Source organism: Microtus pennsylvanicus, chromosome 18, assembly GCF_037038515.1.
Source record: "Microtus pennsylvanicus isolate mMicPen1 chromosome 18, mMicPen1.hap1, whole genome shotgun sequence".
NCBI lineage: Eukaryota > Metazoa > Chordata > Mammalia > Rodentia > Cricetidae > Microtus > Microtus pennsylvanicus.
This window is the reverse complement of record NC_134596.1, coordinates 13,763,221-13,789,122: the sequence shown is the minus strand read 5'-3', so window position 1 is coordinate 13,789,122 and position 25,902 is coordinate 13,763,221. Positions and strand designations below refer to the sequence as shown.

At 43.7% G+C, this 25,902-nt stretch overlaps 1 protein-coding gene across 2 annotated transcripts in view; it reads left to right on the top strand.

Annotated features, from left to right (window-relative positions):
- Positions 1–25,902, top strand: part of LOC142837536 (neuronal acetylcholine receptor subunit alpha-7) — a 105,812-nt gene that overhangs the window by 31,176 nt on the left and 48,734 nt on the right. The window contains exons 3-4 of one of the 2 annotated variants that reach the window (XM_075952665.1): positions 13,348–13,392; positions 23,397–23,506. In XM_075952665.1, the coding sequence (XP_075808780.1) occupies positions 13,348–13,392; positions 23,397–23,506 (155 nt within the window). The remainder of the gene's footprint in view (positions 1–13,347; positions 13,393–23,396; positions 23,507–25,902) is intronic. The other variant, XM_075952666.1, reaches the window with a different exon arrangement.

Sequence of the window (25,902 nt, the reverse complement as noted above, 5' to 3'; positions counted from 1 at the left end):
GTTTCTTTTATACCTTTCATGGCTTAATGGCTCATTCATTTTAGCCTTAAATAACCCATTGTATGTCACAGTGTGCCTACATCTATCTATTCATCTGTGACAGGACTCCTTGTTTACATACCAATTTTTGTAGTTATGAAACTCTCAGACATTCATATGCAGGGTGTCTTTGGTTTTTGTATTTTCTTTTTTTGTTTTTATATACTGATCACAGTTTCTTTTCCTTCCTCTCCTCCCAGTCTCTTCCCCAACCTCGCCCCCCATCTACCATATGCAGGCTTTTGTGTAAGTAAATGTTTCTGAGAAAATACCTAAAAGTTCAAGTGGTGGGCCATTAGGTCCCACCTAGCAAGGTGCCCAACTGCCTTTCCACGTGGCTGTAGGAGCTTTCCCATTAAATACATGAGGGTCCCTGTCTCTTACCACTGTCTTCTCCCATTTGTTGTTGTAGTTGTTTGTTTATTTATTATTTATTTTGCAGAGTCTCGGGTAGCCCAGGCTGGCTTGAGCTTAAACTCTACCATGTAGTAGATGATGATTCGTATCTGATCTTCTTGTCTTTACCTCCTAACTGCTGCAGGATCACAGGCATGTGCCGCCGCCACATCTGGACTATACCGTGCTAGAACCTCCACCTCTGGATGTGGCGTATTCCAGGAAGGTTCTCTACCAACCTAGCTACATTCCTAGCTCCTCTATACTCTCTCTCTCTCTCTCTCTCTCTCTCTCTCTCTCTCTCTCTCTCTGTGTGTGTCTCTCTCTCCCTGCCTACCTCCCTATCTCTCTCTCTTCTCTTCTCTCTCTTCTTTTCTCTTCCCTTCTCTTCTCTTCTCTTCTCTTCTCTCTCTCTCTCTCTCTCTCTCTCTCTCTCTCTCTCTCTCTCTCTGTCTCTCTCTCCCTGCCTACCTCCCTATCTCTCTCTCTTCTCTTCTCTCTCTTCTTTTCTCTTCCCTTCTCTTCTCTCTCTCTCTCTCTCTCTCTCTCTCTCTCTCTCTCTCTCTCTCTCTCCTTGCCTACCTCCCTATCTCTCTCTCTCTCTTTCCCTTCCTGAGAAAACTGAAACTTCTTGCTGTGACCTATCATGGATGGTTACTGTTTATGCTGGTGCTAGGGTATGGTGACATTGTGGGGACTAGGGCAAATGTCCTAGGTTTAATGTCATTCTTTTCCTGGGCTCCCCTCTGAGTTGTGATCTTCACAAGTGTCTCCATTGGTTTGTAGCCCTCTTGTCATCCAGAGAACTGCTGCAGTGTTCTGGAGGGGAGGAGTGACTGACGAGGCTCTGTCAGGAACATAGGCTTTTCTTATTTATGTGAAGACTCTGCATCTGTTCCCAAAGTTACTTTCTGTTTGCTTTTAGTAGCCGCAGAGGAATCTTGCACATTTACCAAGAGAGCATGGTCCAGTTCCTAGAGATAAAAACTGTGAAACTGTATGACATCCGGTGTCTATGGTCATCCTTACTTTTTTTCAAGTTCACACCCAGGTTACAGTGGTTATCAAATCCCCATTTAAGCACTGCTATAGTTCAGGACTCTGGGCTGTGCTTTAGCATTTGCTGACATGCAGATTTTTGTGTCACACTTTATCCTGCAACCTTAGTGCCTCTTGTGTCTTGAGAAAAGCCATTGGTTTTTCAGTCTGTTTGGTGTTTTTCTTTAAGTATAGGAGTGCTTGATGTTAAAGTCGTTGCATGCTGGAATAGAAAAGAAATGTACTTTATTGGGTTTTAATTCCTTCATTTCCTTTTGAGGATGTTGTACTTCCTTAATCTGAGGATTCATTGTCTAGTTTTGAAAATCTTTCCTTCCTTGACATTTCTTCTGCTCTTTTTTGTGTGTGTGTGTCGATGTGTATTGGATATTTTCAGTTTGTTTGTTAAAGCATGTTTTCCATGTCATTATATCACATTGTCTTCCACTTTCTGATTATCATTTCTATTTTTCCTAATCCATTGTCCTATTTATCTTTTAGTGTAAACAGAGACTGTACTTTTGTTTCCCATCTTCCCAGACCAGAATAATCAACACAAAAAACTATATTAATTACAACACTGTTTTGCCAATGGCTCCGACATATTACTAACTAGCTCTTACATTTTAAATTAACCCATTTCTATTAATCTATGTATCACCATGAGGCTGTGGCTTACTGGTAAGGTCTGATGTCTTTCTCCTTTGGCAGCTATATGGCATCTCCTAACACTGCCTTCTTTCTCCCTGTTTAGTTTTCTTGCCTAGCTCCATCATGCCCTGCCATAGGCTAAAACAGCTTTTTTATTAACCAATGGTAGTAAAGCATATTCAGAGCATACAGAGGGGAATCCCACCACATGTTTGGGTTTTTATTTCTGTGATAAAACACCATGCCCAAAAGCATCTTGGGGAGGAAAGGTCTTAATTCAGTTTATAGTTGTCAGGTCACTGATGCATATCAGGGAAAGAGCTAGAGGCAGGAACTGAAGCAGAGGCCATGGAGCAATGCTGCTTACTGGATTGCTTAGCCTTCTTTCTTATAGCACCCAGAACCAACTGCCCAGAGGTGGCACAGTGACCTGGGCACTCCCACATAAATCGTTAATCAAGCAAATGTACTACAGACTTGCCTACAGGCATATCCTATGGAGACAATTTTTCAGTTGAGTCTTACCTGAATGAGTCTAGGTTGGTTCAAGTCGCTATAAAACTGACCAACACATCCATTGAGATTTTATTTCAGTTTCTAAATTTCTCATGTTGGAAAACATTTTTTTTCAAGTATGTAGGGATAAGTCCTGCCCCTTAGGGGGCGTGTTCGCCTCTGCTCCTATTACTACACAAGTATGCATTTTTCTTTGCATATCTTATTCTTTTATATTTTTATATCTTAAGGCATTTAATTGTATTAATTATACTTACTCATTGGTACCTTTTCCTACTTCTTTAGTCTAAATTTGTGGAGATGTGTTCCGATGATTTGACATCCTCTCCCTTACTTGTGAAGAACATTTCCTATCTTCCTGATATGCTTATCTGATTTTTTAAAAATTATTTTTTCCAAACTTTATTTTTTTAATCCCTTGGTCAAAAATAATTTCTTGCCTAATATGTTTTTTATGTTAAACCTTAAAGATCTTATATTAATGTTTCTAAACATAGTTAATTTTTGTTTATTTTTCTGTTTGGTCATTTATTTATTCTGTTGGTTGGTACTTCATAGCTTTAGTAGTCTAGAACTACGTGCATGGTTTGTAAAGTTCTCAGGCACTAAAGGCTGTTTAAGTTTGAATTCTCTGATAGAAGACAATATTCTTAGGAGGTTAATAGTCTATCCTGTTTCTTGTTTTGTGTCCAGACCAAAATGACAAATTTCATTTTTGTTCTCCCAGTGGGTTCTTCTAGTTTATGGTGGGTGCCATGAGAACGGTGCATGTGGAGTGGAGGCTTGGTAGAAGGGTCTTGTCCCTTCTTTCACATAGGCACCTCCCAGTTCACCCTGGCTTTGCGGTTCACTGTAGTGTCAGGTCATACACTTGTAAAACTCTCTTAAAGACAGGAAGCCATTGAAGAGAGTCCTTAAACATCATGATAAAGATGTTCAAGTGCAGCTCTTCACAGTTGGTGGCTTCTGGTGTCCCGGGTGGGGAATGACTCAGTAATCCTTAAGGGGCTGGCCACTGGGACTTTGATGGTGCTCCAATGAGGACATGGGCAACACAAATTGAACTTGGTGTATTATTTTTTCTTTTGCAGAAAGGGCATAAGGGTGGGTTGGTGGACCTGGGAAGAATGAGAAGCAAATGTGATCGAGGTACATTGTATGAAATTTCCAAATAATTAATAAAAATATGATGTTGGAAAAATATTCTCTTTAAGTTTGTTGTTGAGATTTATTTTTTCTCTCTGGTAAGCTAAGGGTTACTTTTAAATTGTCATTTGCTTTATCTCCCTTTTGATACTGTTTAGATACTATGTAGCGGCCTGTAGTGTTTAGATACTATGTAGCGGCCTGTAGTCTTTAGATACTGTGTAGCGGCCTATAGTGTTTAGATACTGTGTAGCGGCCTGTAATGTTTAGATACTGTGTAGCAGCCTGTAGTGCTTAGATACTATGTAGCAGCCTGTAGTGTTTAGATACTGTGTAGCGGCCTGTAGTCTTTAGATACTGTGTAGCGTGCGGCCTATAGTGTTTAGATACTGTGTAGCGGCCTGTAGTGTTTAGATACTGTGTAGCGGCCTGTAGTCTTTAGATACTGTGTAGCAGCCTGTAGTGTTTAGATACTATGTAGCGGCCTGTAGTGTTTAGATACTGTGTAGCGGCCTGTAGTGTTTAGATACTGTGTAGCAGCCTGTTGGTATTCAGCTAATGGAGCCTGCTGTTTTTCCTGGACTCTGAGCAGATGCTCCGTTTACATCTGGGAACATTCCACTCCCCTGCAGGTGCTGTGCTCTCTGAGCCAACCCAGAGTGCCCTCTTGATTTCACTTCTGTCTCAGGCTTGTTGCCTAATTGACTTAATCTCCATTTTCCAGCTACACAAACTGCGATTACCTCATGCCAATAACTCAATTTTTAGCTGTCTGTTTTGTCCCTTTCTGTTTCTAACTTATTAACTATGTAATAGTGTTATTTGGGCTCTCAGATTATTTATTTAGGTCTGCAGATTTCCCTCTCATTTCTTTCCATTATCTTGTTATCTTGATTTTTTAAATCATTTTAATTTAATCCAAGACTTTATTGAGTTTTATAACAAGAACTGAGAAGCATGCTTGGGCCTTTTCTAGACTGCTTATTTTCCTGACTGTGTTTATTAGCCTTAGCTGACTGTTTGCCTTTCTTTTCTTATTGAGGTTAGCACTTTCTAAGGGTCGTTTACTTCTTCACTTCTTCCATCATACTATGGATGTGAACATAGTTTGTTGCTTATTTTAATTTTCATCTTATTATGTCATGCCTGTTCTTAATTGTATTCTTAATGCTATAATAGCCATGAATTCTTTTTCTTGTCATTCTTTTTTTTAATTGCACCCTGGTTCATGTTTACTTGGTTTATTAAATCAATGACTATATATTATTTATAGAAATATTAGACATCAGTGATAAAAAGCAGGAGAAGTTGCTGCTTCTCAATCTTGTTTCTAGAGGAAGGGGTGTGGGAAAAGGCTAGGCAGTGGATACTGAGGTGGAGTAAGAAGATCCGATATGGCATTGTGCATTGGACTTTTTGTGCATTTAGAGCACCGTGCATTGCAGAAAGCCACAGTAAAGCATTTGTATAGCTTCACTGCAGAGTTCAGGCAATAGGTATGCTTAATGAGTCTTAAACAGTACATAATGTACACATATATCATGTAGAGAAACATCACAGGTACACCATACATTATGTGTGATTTTATGATTTTTTAGTATATCAATTAAAAATAAATTTAAGCTTTGTATCCAAGTGTCTGCTGTGATCCCAACTACTTGGGAAACAGAGGCAGCAGGATCATAAGGTGAAGATCTGCCTAGGCTAGGGAGTGAGTGCCCAACCAGCGGCTTAGGAAGACATGAGCACAAAAGAAAATTTAAACAAGGGGCTGACATGACATCAGAACACCTGTTAACATGAGGGAGCCCCAGCACCGCTTGGTAAAAAAGGATAAAGTTTGAAAGATAGTGAGCAAACGGATAAAGAAATTCTGTTCCTAACTCCGGTTCACACACTTCATTCTTTTCCCATTTGTCTTTTGGCCTGTTGGGATTCCTTCCTCTGGGATGTCAGATCTTTGATGGATTACATGGGAGAGAGCTCTTTGGAAAAGCCCCAGGCCTCACTGATGCTGTCTGAATCTTAGTATCTCAGGCCTCTGGACTCTTTTGAAGACGGTTGCTTTTCACTTGTTGCGCATGTTTGTTGTGATCAGTGTCAGGATGCCCAGTGCTGGTTGAGGAAGGAGGCTGTTTTCAGCATAGAGGTATGCAAACCCTTGCTCCCTCTTCAGGATATCTGAGCTGTGTGTCTTTTCTACCTTTCTCCCTCCAGTCTTCTATCCCCACTGCCCCTGCCTTGCTCACCCCAAGGCTGCTCTTCTCTCTGTTAGATTCTGCTACTGCAGTCTGCCTGCCAGGCTTTGTTCCTTGTGGGAGACACGAAATGCCTTCAGTGATGGGAACCTGCGCATGCAGCTGAAAATGCACCTGTGGATTTATCTGACTTGGGCACCTTTGAGTGCAGACAGTGAGGTGGGAGCTCTTTCTTGGCTGTGTGTCTTGTTGCCTTTCAGTATCTTGAGTGAGATTCAAAGAGGGGGAAATGACAGTTTAATTATTGTCCAGGAGACACTGCCTCTGCATATTTGCAATTATCCAGCCTGAAGGATTCAGCCTGATTGGCTGGGTTTCTAGTTTGCTTTCCTGGGTTTTTCTAAGGTAGATGATGTCAGCAAGGAATCAAACACCCATCACTAAGTAGGAAATGTTAAAAAAAATCTGTTAGATTCTGCTTTGATTTTTTTAAAAATCCCTTAAGCCCTTTCTTCCGCATCACTCCTAAAAACAGTGCTCTCAAGCAATGAATGATTGGCTCTGATAGTTAAAAATAGAATCAAAGAATTCAGAATCTCCCAAGAAGCTGTTGTTGCAGTAGTTTCTCAAGGGCTGCAGTCTGCCACAGTGGGGACTGGTTTTCCAGCTTCCGTGTCTTATGTTCGGATACTCGGGATATAACCACACTGTTTCCACTGGCAAAAATCCTTGGTGAAGCTCTCACCTGTGCTAGGTGCTTGTGTATAAAGATCCAGTAGCCAAAGATCTAAGGATCAGACATTCTACTGCACTCATTGCTGGGGGCGGGGGGCGCATCTGTGGATTCATCTGTCACAGAGTAACTGTCTACCTGTGTACCAGTTCTGAGAATGAAATGGGGCTGCTAAACACTTAGTTTCTAAGCCTTGTCTTTAGCAAGAGTAAAACCACCACTCCAAACACAGGCCGCTACATGTAGACGAAAAGCAAGCAATTTGGCCACTCTGTAAGTGTTTGAGCTCCATTGTGCTAGCCGTCACTCCTCTGGTCACTGAACTATGGAGAATTTCTTGTGGGTGACTTTTCTTGCCGTTGTCACTTCTGGGTTTACAAATAAGGAAGCAGTCGTGACAAAGTTCGGCAGCCACTGGAGTCTGTGCAGGCAGTGAGTGGGAAGGCCCAGGTCTGCCTGTGATCCCCAGACTTTTCACATCACTCCTAGGCAAGACCTTGAACAGTCTAGACTGAGGGTGAGGAAAGAGCTCTCTCTGTACCCAGCAGGTGAGAACCAGGGGTAGAGAATGCCAAGCCTCTTGCAGTGGGCTTCAATCTTTGATGCTTAAGGACTCCTTTATTCTCTTAAAGGTTTTGAGGATCTTTAGTCTTTTTATTTATTTATTTATCACGTATATAGTAATCTACCTGCTTATACATCTGCCTGTACACCTTATTGTTGCTGGGAATTGAACTTAGGTCCTCTGGAAGAACAGCCAGTTCTCTTAACCTCTGAGCCATCTCTCTGGCCCCGATCCTCAGGTTTTATGTGTATGTGTTATAGCTTTCTGCATTTTACTAGGCTGAAATTTTTTGAAATATATATATGCAAAAATTATGTAAAGTTCATTCATTTATAATGATAACCCTATTAGGTTAAATATTACTTCCAGAAAAACTATTACTTTTCCAACCCATAATCCTTTGCGCGAGAGGGGTTATTGTTTTATAGTTTTGCAAATCTTTTTTTAGTAATTTGTTTAGTAGGTGATTCTTACGTGTGTCTTTATTCAGCCTCAGGCCAATCACCCACCATAGCATGTAACCTCAGTAGAACTCTGTCCTTTGCTCACAAGCGAAAAAAGAGAAAAGAGGGAAGTAATATGTCACGATTATGAAGAAGTTTTAACCTCGCTGAGTCTCTTGAGCAGTGCTTCTCAACCTTCCTATCGCTGAGACCTTTTAAGAGTTCCTCGTGTTGTGGTGACTCCAACTATGAAATTATTTTTATTGCTACTTTATAACTGCAGTTTGCTACAGTTATGAATCTTAACGTAAATATTTTTTTGTACATAGAAGTTTGCCAAAGGGGTCACGACCCACAGGTTGAGAACTATTACCCTAAAGGCATCCCAGATTGCTCTCTGAGATCTTCTGTCTGGAACAGATATCAAGTGTCAGTATTGTTCTTGTTGGTATAAAATCAAACATTATCAAAGTGTTCACTGTGGCAACATGGGCTCAAGAAGATATTTTAGTTCAGAACACATAATATCTGGTCAAAGAGATAGATGATTTGGATCTCCGCTTACGTTTCTTTAGACAGGGTCTTAAATCTGTAGGCCATGCTATTCTCAAACTCTTGATCCTTTTGTGTCAGCCTACACAGTGATGGGATTATCAGAGTGCACAGCTCACCTTCTGCCTTAACTGTGTGAACCAAGGCCAGAGGCTTGCTCACGGTCTCACAGTTGACGCATGGATGCATTACCTTCTCTTGGTCATAAGGCAGTATGTGTTCATATAAAAGCATTCAAAAACAAACAGGCATAGAAAATGAAATTTGGGAGCCCACCTGCACATTTTCAGTTACTTAAAATAATAACTAGCCTTGTTGGGTTGTCTCAGATAAAAACATGGCTGAAAAGAGATAAAAATAAGTCATGTTTGTTATAAACTATAAGAGCGTTCAGCAAATGTGAATTTATATCTTTCTGAAACTAGGATTTAGACAGGGTTGATATATGGCTTTTCTCAGAGCTTTGTAAAATACTGTGGAGTATCATCTCCTCGTAACTCCCAAAGGAGTGATGGCTGGAGAAACGTGAGACTGCATGGCAGACATCATCGGAACCCTCTGCAGGCTGCATTAGATGCACCATAATTTAAGGTTGATTCCTTAAAAGCATGTCACACAAATTGAAGGGTGCTCTTCACTGATGTGCCCAGGTTAAAACAGAGTGACGGAGGGCAAGTCAGCTGACAGTGGGGCGCTCGTGCTGGGCTGCAGGTTCTGTCTTGCAGGAGGGCTCCATCAGGCGACAGCTATGCAGCCACAATTGCTAGCACGGCTAGCACCGAGTGACATCTTGTCGACTAGATGGCCCTGCTCCTCACTCGTTGCAGGAAGCTTTGGTGGTAGCTGTTACTGTTATTTCCCAGGAGAGAAACCCTGGGTAGAACGCACTGGTAGGAGCCGAGATAGACTGTGCCCCTCCGTGTTGCCCAGCCTCTCGTGGCAGTAAGAGCCAGATGGTAGCTTGAAGAAATCTCTCCATGGATCTGAAGCCCTCACTAGCTGTACCAGAGCCACAGTCTGGTTTAGTGACCTTGGGCATCCAGCCTCCGAATGGAGAAAAGATACTTGCTGTTTGTCAGCCTCGTGGCTTTTTTTATTTTTATTATTATTATTATTATTATTATTATTATTATTGGTGTTTTGAGACAGGGTTTCTTGTGGAGCCTTGCTGTCCTGGAACTTGCTCTGTAGACCAGGCTGGCCTTGAACTCGCAGAGGTCCACCTGCCTCTGTCTTCTGAGTGCTGGGATTAAAAGTGTGAGCCACCACCGCCTGGCTAGGCTTATGATGTTTTTGGTGTTCAGTAGTGTTGCTGCTGCTTAACTTTAATTTTGTTTTTATTACATTTTGCTTTATTTATTCTTGAGGCAGGGTCTTGTGTAAATCAAGCTGACCTCATAGCTGAGCATCATCTTGAGCTCCTGAATCTTCTGCCTCCACCTCCCAAGTTCTGGCATTATAATTATGTGCTCCCACAGCCAGCTTGTTGATGGTGTTTGTTATAACAGACCTAGACTAGAGCCATTGTTGCTTGTAGGATACATGTGGTATGCTGGTGCGGGAGAATTGTCTGTATTCTGTTAAATATGTTTTAAATAAACGCTGATTGGCCAGGCAGGAAGTATAGGCGGGTCAATCAGACAAGAAGTAGAGGCGGGGCGATGAGAACACAATTCTGGGAAGGAGAAAGCCCATTCCTCCCAGTCCAGCCCTGACCGCCAAAGAAGCAGCATGTGCCCCCCACTCCAGCGTGCTGGCTGTGGTGGGAATACCAGCACTAACTGTATAACTGCTGTGCCCCCATTCCAGTGTGATGGCTGTGGTGGGAATACCAGCACTAACTGTATAATGACTGCTGTGCCCCCCACTCCAGCGTGATGGCTGTGGTGGGAATACCAGCACTAACTGTATAACTGCTGTGCCCCCACTCCAGTGTGATGACCGTGGTGGGAATACCAGCACTAACTGTATGACTGACTGCTGTGCCCCCACTCCAGTGTGATGACCGTGGTGGGAATACCAGCACTAACTGTATAACTGCTGTGCCCCCACTCCAGTGTGATGGCTGTGGTGGGAATACCAGCACTAACTGTATAATGACTGCTGTGCCCCCCACTCCAGCGTGATGGCTGTGGTGGGAATACCAGCAATAACTGCTGGAAGAATACAAACTTGGCTGGGCCATAACTTGTAGAAAAGCCTTGTGTGATGTCCAATGGACTTGTGTTTTGACCCTCTATGTAGTGAGCTGTAGTCAGCATCCCCCTGTGGAGGCAAACTGGTAGACTGTATATGTATGAGTGTGCACACATGTGCCCGTATGGCAGGAGGCTCCATACTGTGGTGGGAAGGAAAGAGAGACCTTGCCACCTGACCAAGGGTGACCGGAGAAGAGGAGATCCAGATGGAGAGTGGCAGCATCCTGCCTGGCTCCGGACTTCCTCTGCAGCCTGGTGTGGACCTCTCTGGCTGGCACTGCTGTGCTGCCAGGTGGTGAGTGGCTGCTGCTTGTTGATTACAGTTTGAGGCTCTGTGCTTCGGTCCCATGCTGCTACACAGCAAGGAAATTCAGTGTCACTCTAATGAGGTTTCTGTCCAGACTTTGGAAAGAAGAAAGGCTTTTAATTAGATTGGTAGTAATTGAGCTCCCAAACCACAGAAGCCTCTCTCAGGAGAGGCAGGCACAAATACAATTAAAAAGAAGAAAAGGCACCTGAATGGAATTCTTGCTAACTCTAAGTCCATTAGTAACAATGGCTGCCTAATAGCTTGAGGCAACAGATATACATCCTGAAATATAATTCTATGTATGTATACACACACTATATATATATGTATATATATATATATATATATACATACATATATAACTGTATATAACTATCGGAGAACATTTGCTCATCATAGAGCATGGGACATGTGAACCTGCAAATGTTTACTATTAAGCACTGTGACACATTTTAGTTTAGTAAAGCAGATTTGTTTCTTGCTTTGATCAAACTGCAGATTCTTTTGGACTCATCCTGGCTTGGGATAGTGCTTTGTCCCAGGCCCCTCCCACAGACAGCTTGGTCTTTTCTCATCGCACCTTCTTCATAAGCACCCAGCAGATGAACATCTAAGCACAGGAACATCATGTATCAGCCTTGCTGATCATTTTTTTTATATGTGAGCTACATTTTAATTTCCACAAGGGGCAGTGTTCAATTCTCGTGTGCATTTCTAGCCACTAACTGCACCCCACCCTGGTAGATGCCCCGTGCTTTTGGCCAGGGGTCGGTTTTTGGTGAGTCTTTGTCAGTGAACCCAGCCAGGTAGTTCTTATACAACGATTAAAGGGGCCACTTCTTGGCAGGACTTCATTAATACTTTCCCTGGAGGGTATTGGTGGCTAATGCTTTTAGTCCTTTAGTTAGAATTGAGGACCCCAAACTGACCGACAGCATTTTCAATGTAACTATCACCTTGCACATTTTTTTATTATTTTTTAATTAATTTATTTATTAAAGATTTCTGTCTTTTCCCCGCCATCGCCTCCCATTTCCCTCCCCCTCCCCCAATCAAGTCCCCCTCCCTCGTCAGCCCAAAGAGCAATCAGGGTTCCCTGCCCTGTGGGAAGTCCAAGGACCACCCACCTCCATCCAGGTCTAGTAAGGTGAGCATCCAAACTGCCTAGGCTCCCACAAAGCCAGTACGTGCAGTAGGATCAAGAACCCATTGCCATTGTTCTTTTTCATTGAAATTTTTCCTTATGTGTGAAGGGTGTTTTGTTTGCATGTGTGTATATGCATCGGTTGTGTGCTAGGTGGCCAGGGAGGGCAGAAGAGGGCATTGGATCCTATGGAACTGGAGTTACAGATGCTTGTAAGCTGCCTTGTGGCTACTGGCAATAGAACCTAAGTCCTTTGGGAGAGCTGCCAGTTATCTTAACCAGTGAGTGATCTTTCCAGGATAGCTTTGCACTTGTAGTAGCCAGCTATGTGAAAAAGAGTTGGTGCCAAGCCAATTGGAAGGACCTCATTTGATGAGACACCTTTAGATGGTGTGCTACTCGGCTTTCTGGTGCTGGAATAAACACCTGAAAGAATGAACTTATAAAGACAAAAGGCTTGGCTCACAGTTTTTGAGAGCCCAGTCGTTAAGAAGTTGGTTCCCTTGCTTTTTGGCTTGTAGTGAGGAAGCACATCATTGGGGAAGCCTGTGGCAGAGGGAAACTACCCACTCCAGGCCAGAAAGGGAAAGCTAAGAGGAAGAAGGGTTGGCATTTTAATACGTCTGGAAAATGCATGTTCTACTTCACCCATTTGGCCCATCTTGTGAAGACTCTACCACCTCCCAGTAATGCCAAGGTGAAGATGGTGCCTTTAGCATTCCAGGGGAGACTTAACACCCGAGACCCAAACCTAAGAGGTGCTCAGTGTCCGAGCCAAACCATGGTACTTGTGCTCTCCCAGTCACCTGGATGGTCTGCAGACTTGAACTCCAGCTGGATCCTATTTTGGAAATGGAGAAATGGGTTCTGAAATCAGAAAGACAGAAGTGTGTTGAGCAAGTATTTGTAAGGTTCCTACCTTCCTGGTCCTGTGTTTACTCGCTTGCTTGTATTTATTTAGGTGTCAGGGGTCTGACATGTGGCCTGCTGGGTAGAGAAAGAGGAAAGAACCCAGCCCTGGGCAGAGATAAAGCAGGTGTATGGCCCATTTAGACCCTAAATATGAGCCAAGAGCTCCCCATGACCACGCTTCTCCTGTGTAAAGATAGGTGGCCAAGGACTTTAGCTCGCATCATTTCTGATGGCGGGATAGCCCGATTTTAATTTTCTTCTTTATATTTTGCTGTCCTTTGTAAGTGCTCTGTAATAAATGTGGAATTCTTCAGGTAAATAGAAAAGCTTGGCTCTGGGGAAATGCTGCTGGCATAGATTTGGAAGTGCATGGTGCATTCTAATTTCCACATGTAACACCGATCCCCAAAGTCAGATTTGGGCGTAAATCATTGTATCATAGCTCCTTTTGTGAAGCGCTGAAGCCGTATTTATGTCACCCTTCTCTTTTTGTTTTTTTTTTTAAGGATGAGAAGAACCAAGTTTTAACCACTAACATTTGGCTGCAAATGGTAAGTTCAGGCAGAGGCAGCCCTTGCCTTGGGGCCTGCCTCTTTTTGCCCCATGTGCATGTGCCCGAACTGCAATTGCATGGGAAGAAGTACCTGAGAGACCTAAGGCTGGTGCCTGACCCCATCCCACCCCAGCCCCAGCCCCAGCTCCAGCCCCAGCCTCAGCCTCAGCCCTAGCCCCAGCCTCAGCCTCAGCCCCAGCCCCAGCCCCAGCCCCAGCCCCAGCTCCAGCTCCAGCCCCAGCCCCAGCCCCAGCCCCAGCCTCAGCCCCAGCCCCAGCCCCAGCCTCAGCCCCAGCCCCAGCCTCAGCCCCAGTCCCAGCCAGCTGAGAATGCTGGAGGACTGTGTGAAGCCTGTCATGTCTGATGGGTTGGAACCAAGGACGTAAGACTGTCAACAGCAGGACTCTGTGGTTGCTTGTCTTTTACTGCTGGATGGTTTCAGGACATTCCAAAAATGTCCCATGCCAGAGAAATAATCAGATGCAGGGCTGCGTCTAGAGATGGATGACCTGTGTGGTAGCTGCTCCCTAGCTCATAAGAACTTCTCCATTGTCTAAATTCTCCGGAGCAGCACATTTGAAGGAGGCTGAGGGATCCTTAGCCAGGATGTTCACGCTCCGTGCTCTAGCGTCCCAAGAGGATCTTGAAAGGATGCAGAGAGTCAAATGTGGTGATTGGAAAGTCCTCCATGAGAAACTGCTCTGAAGCACAAAGCATTCTGATTGCCGAAGTGACACTCAGAATGCTTCCCATTTTGAGGTCTTTGGAATTTTCAGACCGGGGATGCTCATGTAGCAAACTCTATGCAAAGTATTCCAAAATCACCAAGCCCCCCAGCCCCAAAACACTTTGGCTGTTAGCAATTTGGGAAAAGAATATTCAATATGTATTTTAGCCCTGAATTTTTAATTTTTGACACATATATTTCTAATCTAAATTATCTAACTGTAAATATATAGGTTCTATCAAATTTTAAATATTAGAATCTGGGTTTAAGACTGTCAGCCTCTATTTTAGGTGGAATCTTTATATATCACTGTAATTCTGGGCACAAATAATCCTTATAAACACAGCTCCCCTGTCTCTTATTTATTTTACATGGTTTCCTTTCCTCTTTGTGTCTTCATTTCTTGCTTTTTTCCTCCCTCTTTCTTTTCCTATCTTCCTCCTCTTCTTTGAGCCTCCTTACTTTCACTTCTTTTAAAAAGATTCATTTAGAAATTGTATATATAGTATTTTGCCCACATGTATGTCTATAAGCCAGAAGAAGAGGCTACTGTATCTCATTATAGATGGTTGTGAGCCACCATGAGGTTGCTCTGAATAGGATCTCTGGAAGAAAAGCCAATGCTCTTAACCTCTGAGCCATCTCTTCAGCTCTATCTTTCCTTTCTAAGACAGGGCTCTGCTATGTGGTTCAGGCTGACTTTGAACTCCTGGTCCTCCTGCTTCAGCATCTCCAGGCTCTGTGAATACTGGCAAGCATCACCATGCATATTTTTACACTTGGATTTCTAGTGCATTTTTATTAGGATTTTGTCTTATTGCAAAATTTTAGATTTGAAACTCCTTCATTAATTGCTCTACTTAGATTTCTCTCAAAAGTAAGTATTTATGTAACATCATTTCTTTAGGCCATAGTGTATTAAAAAAAATTCTTCTGAACTGATATAAGGATGCTACTATTGGTATATAACTCACCAAAGTGATAAGGATCACGAAGTTCTAGTTGGAAATTCTTGTCTGTCAAATATGACACTTTGTTTTAAGTTGACCTATGCATCTACAGGTAACTTTTTATTTCTAGAACTGAGAGACCAGAGCAATTGTGGCCCTTGGTTCTGTCACTGCCTTGTTGCAGATGTAGGAACCTGTAGAACTGGTAACAAGCAATATTTGTGCAGCTGTGATACTCAGTTCCTTGAAATTTCCAGGTTATCTGCCTAGAATAATGTTGTTTTCTTTAAATGTGTGTCAGCTGACACTTTGATTAGTTTTTCCTTCATTGTTTTGTTGAGAAGGTGAAGTTAAAGAAATTAAACCCATCTGAATTTTGAAAACATTAGACTGATAGTTAACAGACACCGATGCTGTGGATTGGCCCCATGCTTGGTTCTTGAGTTAGTTGTATAAAAGTAGGAATTGGGTAAGTTGAGGGGAGCCTGTCTTTCTTGTAGGATAGTGACAAGAGAAGTAATAGTTGAGGCAGAAGTGGCCCTTGGTAGATGAGATTTCTACAGAATCCATGTGTAGTTGAGAAGTTAAAACAGGTGCAGGAGGTGCGTGTGGCTCCAGAAGAGCCCTCCCACTGAGGGTTCTCACTATCTAATAATAGTGTGGAGCTTTGGTGACTGTTCCCTGCTGGAGTTAAAACAACCACAGCCCGCCTCCTCATGGGTGCCCCTCTCTTGTTTATGCCAGGTTGTGTGATGTCTGAGAATGGCAGCTGCATCCTCCAGGGCACTCATCCCTCACCTCCTCTTCTTGCCTCTTCCACAGTCACCTTAATCTGGCTAAATACCAGCACATCTTTTCAGACCAGGGATCCCAGTATCACCCTGAACTTCTGCCTTTCATGTAGAACCCTTCAAAAATTCTGGTAGCTCAACTTTCAAAACAGATCCTGCCTCTAACCTTGGTTCACTAGCCCATGGCTTCCCCTGTTCTACGTTTGGCTCTCTCACTTCCGTCGGTATAGTCTTCCAGCCTATTCACCTCCTTTTCTCTCCCAGTTGTGTCTGATCTCAGCACAGCAGCCAGAGTGACCTAAGTGAAGATGAATGCCTCCAGGCTCAGATCCCTTCCCTTCCATGGCTCCAGTCTCTCTGGATAAGCTAAGAGCTGAAGCCAACGAGGTTACCTGCCCTGCTTTTTACCTCCTCTCTTACATTCCTTCTGCACCCTTCTTCCTTGATCTGCACCCCACCATCTTGATGTTATTCATACCTGTTGCTTACAAATGATCTTCTGGTATTTTGCATGCCCTGCTCTCTCTACTCAGAGAACCACTGGATGGGTGGGTTTCCTTGCTTTCTTCTGTTGTCTTCCCAAACACCGCCTCTTGACTTGCTTCTTCCCAAACCTTCCCATGCTATATTCAGTCTGTGATGTTTATCGCCCCTCCCCCAACTCTTTTCACTGTTGGGAAGAGAAGAGCATGGTAGCCAATGTTCTACCACTGAGCTGTGTTCCAGTCCTCATTTTATCCTCTTCGCTGCTCTCTTCCTCCAATAAACTTCTCTCCTTCTGACATACTTAGTGCCCACTTGTCCATATGTCCCTTGCCTCCAGGTCTTCCCCTGTCCCCCCCCCCCATTAGCAACTCTCATGTGCTGGGGTTGAGCCCTACTGTACCTCCAGATCCTAGCTCAATGCCTCAATTGCAGTAGGCACTAAATAAACTTTGTTGAAGGAATGAACAAACCCAAAACTCTTCATTAACCCAGGGCGTGGGGACTAAGTTGATCCAAAATAAAGTCAGCTCCTCCTACATCACAATGGGATGCTGTGTGTTAGTTAAGTTCTGGGAACTCTGGGAGATGATGGCTGTTTCCCTGGGACCTGTGAGGAACAAAGCAGCTATTGACACCCCTTCCTTTCCTTCCCTTCCCTCCCTCCCTCCTCCCTCCCTTTATCCCTCCCCTCTCTTTTTAAGCACATCTATCTTTGTGGCCCTGGTTGGCTAGGTGCTTGTTGTGTCACTAAGGGCAACACTGAACTTGAAGTGATTCTCCTGCTTTGGGCCCCCAGGTGCTGGGATTATACCCCACCTTGCCAGTCTACAGAATCACAATATGCCATGGACAGATGGACAGCTATCTATCCCAATGTCCACTTTCCTGGCCCTCAAAACTTCATTGCTCTCCAGCAATGTTGCAGATGTGGCAAGTAATTTTAAAGATAACTGGTTTCCAGGAAAATTATAAGGGAACTATTACCATACAGAGCTCAGATATTCCACTAATAAACACGTGTGCTCTGAAGGGTATCACTAGAGGCCTTCAGATTTCTTTGAAACGGAGCTTAGTCCAAATGAATAGTTGCGTTTGCAGAAATGTCTAGTTTCGCTTTTAAAATTCCATTTACGTATTGAACCCATCACTGGGAGAGCCTACTCTGTGGAAGGCATTGACCACAGCCACGGGAGAGCACTTAGAAATGTCTTAGCCACATTTTCTCTTTCAGCCATTTACAACCAGGCTGTGTAATTAACTCATTTAAAGAAAGGTCACGCGCTGAGACTTGATAAATGTTGGAGGGGATAGGATGCTAATTACCCTGATTCGATCATTATACATTATATACTCGCACTGTGTTAGCACACTGTGCTTATAAATATGTGCAGTTGTGTGCAGATGTTTCTCCAGAATATTGTAAGAAAGGGTAGGTATACTGTGTAGGTCACAGATGGGAACAATCCTGCTTTATCAAAATGAAAAACAAAGAGAGGCCCAGCTCTTCTAAAGGGAAGGTGGGCAGTGCTTTCACTGCATCAGTGAAGGGTGAGCCTTTCCCTAGGCAACTAGTGCCCTTAGGAGACCGGGTGATGGCACTGATCTGGAAAGTGCCTCTCCGTAGCATTTTCAAGGCTACTTCAGAATCTTGGGTTTAAAACAAATATAAATAGTTAAGAAATGAAAATCTATGTCTCTGTACCCTTGCCTCAACCTGGTGTTGCTTTGATTAAGTCCTGGTTGCAGGACACACACTGAGGCCTTGCCTATCACCAAGGGAAGGCATGGGAGCTTCCTTGGGACAATTGATAAACATCCATTCATTGATTCTAATTTCTGTGTTCCCTGGCCACTCACCTGCCTGGCCTGACCCAGCCTTGGTCTTGGACGTGTTCAAGGATGAAGCTCAATACTGAAGGAAGCAGGGCCAGAGTTCCCAGGGAAGCTGGGAGGGCAAGAGGGAGGGTTGCCTGAGTGAGGCAGGACTTAGATGAATATTCAGGGAATGGTTTTCAGCATTGGCCTTTAGTTCCTGTAGCTTCATTTCACTAAGTTCTGTTCTGAAATCTGATCCACATAATCTTTTCTCCAGGGTGTTTCAACTCTGAAGTCAATTTTCTGCAAATTATAGATTTTTCAATCCAGTCAAAATGCCACAGTCACAAAAGTTTTTTAAAAATTGAATTCTCCTTGACCTATCTCTTGCAGATTTTGTTAGTTCTTTCCCCAGGTGTCTTTCATTTCGCATGATTGAGATTATCCCAGCAGCCTACAGAATACAGAGTTGCTGATTCCCCGCATAGGTCCCAGTTGCTCTTTCTAGCCCGGGAGTAAGCTACTTGGTAGATCCTTTTGCAGAGGTTTATTGCTAGGGAGGCTGCCAGACATCTTTGATCTAAAGTGTGAAAAGATATGACAGAGGGCATTTCAGCTTTTATAGAAACACTGGAACGTTCCAGATTCATGAATTTGCTTTTTTAAGCCCTCCTCCTCTTTGTGCAGGAGTTTCTCTCCCTTGATCCCCAATCCCACCTCCTGATTCCGGACTGGAGGATGAGATGGGGTTGAGCATTTCCACTCCCATCAGGCAGTTTGCCTTCATGGAATCCACTTTTCTTCCTGAAACTGTGAGGAGTCCTGACCTCAAAGCGGCTACAGTAGCATAAACTCCAATGGAGCAAATTTAGCAAAAGACATTCCTCTCACTCAGACTCAGATAAGAGTTTGAGGGGCTCTATGCATAGAAAACCAAATGTATTTCTCATGACAGTGCAATGTTTTTTTAAAGGAAACAAAACTATTTTTCATTGTATTTTTTGAGAATGTTAGGCATTAGTATTGTATATTTATATCATTTCCAACCCATCCTCCTCCAACATCTCCTGTGTCCTATTCCACTGCTCTTAAAATTATTGACTTTTATACTTTAATTATTACAAACACACACACACACACAGAGCGAGGCTGAGAGAGGGAGGAGGAGTGAAACTTACCAGGTCTATATATTGTGGCTCATGTGGATGTGTGTGTTTAGTACTGACCATTGGCAAGTAGAGGACTTGTTGGACTGGTTGCTGGAAAAGACTGTCTATCAGCAGGATGGGCTGCCACTTCCCTGAGCATTCAGGTTCTTACACTGATATCTGACTCCAAAGTCTCAATTGATAAAGAATAATTAGATAAATGCTTCAGTAGGATTGCCCCTATCTATGTTGGTGTGTCAGTAAGTGATGTAATTCTTTCTGCCCCATCTTCTGTGATGTTCCCTGAGCATTGGGGTGCTATCAGTTAGGGTTAGAAAACCACCAATAATTGTTTTCTGCATTTTGGCTAATTGTTGGTTTCTGTGATGGTCTCTGTATGCTTCATGCAGAAGCTTCTTTGATAAGAGATGAGATCTACACTTACCTGTAAGTATGAACCTAAGTATTTAGAATGCAATTAGAAAGTATATCAGTTTAGACACGTGGTAATAGTAGGTTCTTCTTTAAGGCCCATGAATTCACTAGCCATGGGTTGCTGACTGGGTTTGTAGTACCAGGCATGAATCTCTTTCTTCCTATTGAATGGGCCTTTAGTCTAATTATAGAGCTCTTGGTTACTCCTAAGAGATAAGACTACTATTATACCATTGGAGCTATCTTGCCTTGCTTGTTATTATTGTGGTTTACAGGTTTTACAGCTGGATAGGACTACTGATTGCTTTTTTCCTTGACTACTTGTGTAGCACCTTCATATACTATGAGAGCTAGTCTTCAAAGAAGAGGTTTCTAGGTTTGCTCTAATGCAATTCCTCTAAGTCCTATACCCAACCAAAGTGTATAGTATCTTCAGGTATTGGGGATACTGTAGTGCTGTGTCCTGTAGTATCCTGTAAAATGAAAGCATCATTTTCCAAATCCATCGTTTTTTGTTTGCCTGTAAAGACCACATGATTTTACCCTGCTGCTTGTAGGTGTGGCATATTTTACATTAGAAGATAATTCAGCTCACACATTCTCCAAGCAAATTTCTCTCAGCCCAGATCTGTGCTTGCAGCCATTCCTCCTCACTGCCCCATAGGTCAGGTTGGCTTTGACACCAGGGAGATTAGAATGTACAGATCACTTTCAGAGACTGCATCTGGTCTGTGTTGCTATGGGAGGAACACTTGGGGTGCAGAGAAAACTTTTGCAGAACCAGACTGGAGGAACACTTGGAGTACAGAGAAAACTTTCAGACCGGAGATAGCCTGAAGGTTCTTTCTTTGAGGTCTGATGATACAATTGAGTCTTGATTCAGTGGTTAACTTAAATACGAAGCTGTCATAGCTTTTTTTTTTCTGTCATCCCATTGACAAGTTTGGATTGTGGTGAGCAAGGAGGCACACAAACAGTGCTGAACAAGCAACATAGCAGTGATGTCACCTGCCACAAGGCTGTGGCACACCCACAGCTGAGTGTACTCAGAAACCAGGGACTACAGGGCAAGATGGGAAAGATGGGAGGTGTGAGTCAGCTTTGACCTGGCCCCTCTAAGTACTCTTTTTTTTTTTTTGTTTTGTTTTTTTTTTTTTTTTTTGTTTTGTTTTTCGAGACAGGGTTTCTCTGTGGGTTTGGAGCCTGTCCTGGAACTAGCTCTTGGAGACCAGGCTGGTCTCGAACTCACAGAGATCCGCCTGCCTCTGCCTCCCGAGTGCTGGGATTACAGGTGCCTCTAAGTACTCTTAAATACTCTTCCTTCACTTCCCAGCTCCTCCGGCCATCATGTCATCAGGCTTAGGAGATGGGATCTTGTCTGTGATGCCAGCATGCCCTCAAGGGTAGTTCTCGGAGCCCTAGCTCCCATGGTCACAAAAATGGTCACCATGATTAACTCAGAGCAGCATCTCAGGGTGAAGTGTAAGACAGAAGTGCATTGATATTAAAGCAGGGGAGAAAAATGAAGGGGAGAATAGAACCAAGCATATCCATATGGAGCAGGCGGTTACAAGCATGGTTTGGCTGGTATCCAGGACCTCTCCCAGCAGACCACTTGAATGAGGCCAGCACTTCCTCTAATTCCTATAAATCTCATTAATTGTGGACCCCAGCAGAGCAGGTGTTGATGTCCCAGTGATGCTGCTGCACGCTGAGTTAATGTAACATCCTTGTTTGCTGAGGTTCCCAGTTGTGAATAGCTCTTATTCTCTGACTTCGAATTATTCCAGTTCTGAAGTAGACTAGAGAACACTATCTGCCTTCCAAAGGATGTCTAGACCTTTGAGACCTGTCCATGGATCTTCGTTGCCAGAATATGTAACTCTAGACCCACCACACTCATCTGTGTATTCCAAATCCAATAGCTCTGACAACTTGGTTCCTCGGGATTAAATATTGTTTTATAACGTTACACCAAACATGTGGTCGGAAATCAAGTGGAGATTGCTATACAACTGAAGTATTTATATGTATCTTAGCATAAAGAATTTGGATATGTTTCAGGGAACAAATGAGAATGTGTCTGATTATGGGGGGCACTCTGGTTTTAGATGGAGGTATAGCATACTCATAAGTCCTGGAAAGTTGGGATCTTTTTAATGGGTCCTTTGCTGCCAGCCCTGAGACCTAATGGCGCAAGGATGGTTGCCTGCCAGTAGTAGGAGACCCTACCTGTGATAGCTCTGCAGTCTTGGCCCTGGGAATGGCTGGAGTTACCTGGTTATTGGAGCAAGGACTGTAAGTGTTCCAGAGGTAGAGATGATTCTGGAGGGCCTGATGCTGGGTTACTTTACTTGTGGATGCTCCTGAGTCCTCATCCTTGTGTCTGTGTTCTACTGCTGAGGCCCACTTTGAGGTATCAGCTTGTACTGTCAAAAACATCTTCCATGCTAAGAGAGATGACTGTAGAGGGGGGCTTTACAAAGTTGGGTAGAAGCCCGATGCGAGGGAAACTTCCACACGTCTACAAGGATGGCCCCAGTTAGGACTCCTGGCAGCCTGAACTGACCATCCCTTGTGATTGGATTGATGACTATTCAAGTTGTTATCAGAAAGCCTTCATCCAGTGACTGAGGCAGATTCAAAAACCCACAGTCAAACATGTGGCTGCTGAGGAGAGGGAAGAGGGATTGTGGGAAATGGAAGAGGAGTCAGGAACATTGCAGGAAAACCCATAGAAGCAAATAGCCTGGCTCATGGGAGCTCACTGAGTCTGAACCAACACCAGAGAGCCTGCATGGGACCGACCTAGGCCCTCTGCATATATATGACAGTTGTGTAGCTTGCTCTATATGTGGGACTCCTGGCAATGGGAGCAGGAGGTATCCTGGTGCTCTGACTAGCTCTTGGAAACCTAGTCTTCATGCTGGATTGCCTATTCCAGCTTGCATATAGGGGGAGGTGCTTGGTCTTATGGCAGATTGATATGCCAGGCTTTGCTGAGGTAGACGGGAGGCTGGCCCCTTTCTGGGTGGTTACAGAGAAGGGGTAGATTGGAGCAGGGAGAAATAGGGAAGGTATGAGAGAAGGGAGAGGAGGCTGTGGTTGGGATATAAAATAAATATAAATTAATAAAATAAAGCATTGTCCATAAGTCAAAATCACACATATTTAAGTGTGCCCTCAGAAGTTCTAAGAGGTTCTGCTTTATCAAATAGCTGACATTTCTATAGTTTGGTTTTGTTTCCAGTTTCAATAAGTGAATTTATTTTTTTTTCCAAAATGCCCTTTTAGGGAAAACTTCGAAAGCAGAACCATTATTAATTTGGTTAGGAGTAACCTGTCTATCAAGAAGAGGCGAAGCCTAAGCCTAGGGGTGTGCAGTGAGATGGAATTAGCTTTAATACCTCCATCTGAATGTGATCACGGTGACAGCAGGTCCCCAAATGTGATTCTTATGCCATTCTAGATAATTTTAGAAGGTTTAGAAGGGATTATTTAATTCTCAGTTTCCTCACACTTCATAGATGCCAGCTCACTTATAGAATAATGTCTGAACTCTTTTGGGCTTTGAGCTTCCCCAGCAACTTCTTACGAGAAATAAAAGTAAGCCAGGGGACAGCATACTGCTAATGCGCCATCTTTGTCAGTCTTGGACAGATCACTATTTGCAGTGGAACATGTCCGAGTACCCCGGAGTGAAGAACGTTCGCTTCCCAGATGGCCAGATTTGGAAACCAGACATCCTCCTCTATAACAGGTAAGCACGTCTTACAGGTGGGAAATGATCCCCCCCTGCAAACATGTAGCCATAAAGCATATCTGAGTATTTTACAAAAAAAAGCTGACTGTATTATCTTTCATTTGGAGCCTTTGTTCCTCGTGAGGCTTTTCAAGTTCTCTTGGGAGGCTGCTCTGTCTCTCCACTGGCATCTGCTGTATTTGCATGTAAATTCAGGTTGTCCTGCCTGCTGCCAGAGGTGCCTCATCCAAAGGACTGTACTACGACTGCATAAGATTGTCCTCCGTTTACAGGAATGTGAAGCTGTCTTAAAACAGTACCTTTGCTATCTGAATGGGAGCCCTTACAATCCACAGCAGAAGGCGCCAGGCAGCATGTGCCCTGGAGACGACTGTTTAGACCTAGGTTCTCATCTGACTTGTTCCCCATTGTGTGATAGATACATACCTGTTGCGTTTTGGCTGAGTTCCCGCAGAGCATGCTTCTCACAGAAACATGTGCACAGGCTGAGGAAGATCTCTAAGGGTTGGGTAAGATGGAAGGCAGTCATGGTTTTATCTTAGGGGCAAAAAATAAGGGATTCATTTGTAATTTAAGGCAATGTGACTCGCAGACTAGATGACCAAAAAGCAAGTTTCTAGGCAGGTCTAAGTTCTAGAAGCAGTAAAGTTGCTTGTCCCAGCTGTGTAGTGGGAGCTGTGGGCTGTGTTCCTGCCGCCCGGCTCCTGGCTGCCTGGCTAGCTTATGCCCCAAAATAACGACACACAAACTGTATTCATATAAACACTGCTTGGCCCATTTTTATTAATGTGTGTAGCACCCCAAGGTGCGCTTACCAGGAATATTCTAGCCTACGTCCATCCTGGGTCGGAGCTTCATGGCGTCTGCCCCAGAGAGGAGAGCTATCAAGTCTGAGCTCACTTCCTCATCTGTTCTGTCTACTCCACCCACCTAAAGGCTGGCCTATCAAATGGGCCAAGGCAGTTTCTTTATTAGCCAATGACATTCCTCCATCACCAGCTGTGTGCCTCAATAGGGGAACTTTGAACAGCTTTATTCTAAACAGAATGGCAGTGTGATATCGTGCAAAGGGGAGGGATCCTAAAGATCCTTGCCCCTTTGCTTCTGTCATGGTAAAGAGAGGAATCCAGGCATCCTTAACTCAAGACACCGACCATCCGCCACTGCCCAGCAGTCCCTCCGAGAACTGCCTGAGCAGCTGATGTGTTCCACTTGTATGTGCTACTTCCAAGAGCCTGTACGGTTCAGTTTCCTGTATTCACAAAGCTCATTGCTTTCTGCCTTTCCCTCGGATGACTGTAGTGTGCCGCTAGAAGAAAACCACCTCCTCGTTTGCTGCCACTCTCTGCTTCTCAAAGAAAGTTCAGATAACTGAGTCGGTGGGATGGATGTCCAGTGTCAGAATGAGTGGTCCCTCTTTGAGTGGGTGAAGCAGCTGAGGTCTGGGTCATCCATTTCCTGGAGACTACACTGAGACCCCGGGTCTTTTAAGGCCCTGGTTAATCCGCAGACATTTGTGTGCTTATCTTCTAGAGAACAGGGGACCAAGCTGGAAGTGAAACCAGGCTACTTCTGGATCTTCCTATTAGGATTGGGGGGGGATGGGGTGGGCTCTTGCTATATAGTGACAGCTAGCCTAGAACCTGTGACTTCCTGCCTTCCCTTTTTAAATGCTGGGATTACAAGCATGCAACACCACATCTAACCCTTTAGTTGCCTCTTTTCTGGGCCTGTCTCTAAATAAATCACATATCCAGGTACTAGGGTTTAGAATTTCAGAGTAAAAATGTGTGGAAAAAAACAATTTAGAGTTTGTAAAAGCAAAACTTCTATAATGCATGCAGCATACCTGGTGGGGCCCTCTGCAAAAGGAGAATATCAGTGCCAACACTGAATGGCAGATGTGTATTTATAGGTGAGAGGAGGAGGATGTTATCTGTCAATCAAAACTGTTTCGTAGTTCCTGATGAGTTCTTTCTGGAAGTAGGAGTATTTTTCAATGTAGTAGAATTTCAATAATGAGGCAATGAGAGATGGTTTTATGGCTGTGCATAAGACTGTGAACTCTAAAACATGAGGTGTTTGGTGATCCCAATCTTCTGGCTAATGGAGAGTTACTAATTAGCCTACGGAATTAATTTCAAGGAGCACAGATAGAACGGCTTCTACCTGACATAGGGCACCAGGCTCTAGGAGTGAGTCCCCATGGAACGCAAGCCATGGTCTAGAATTCTGCTTGTATAATACACTTTGGCAGCTCCCCTGTTCTTTTCTCCGTGTGCCTGTTGGTCATAGCTTCAGTGTCCCTCGTGGGATTCAGGGGCCACCTCAATTTCTTTAGTTTTTCCAAGCAGTTAATATTCTTGTTTGAATCTGAAACATCTAACACGGGC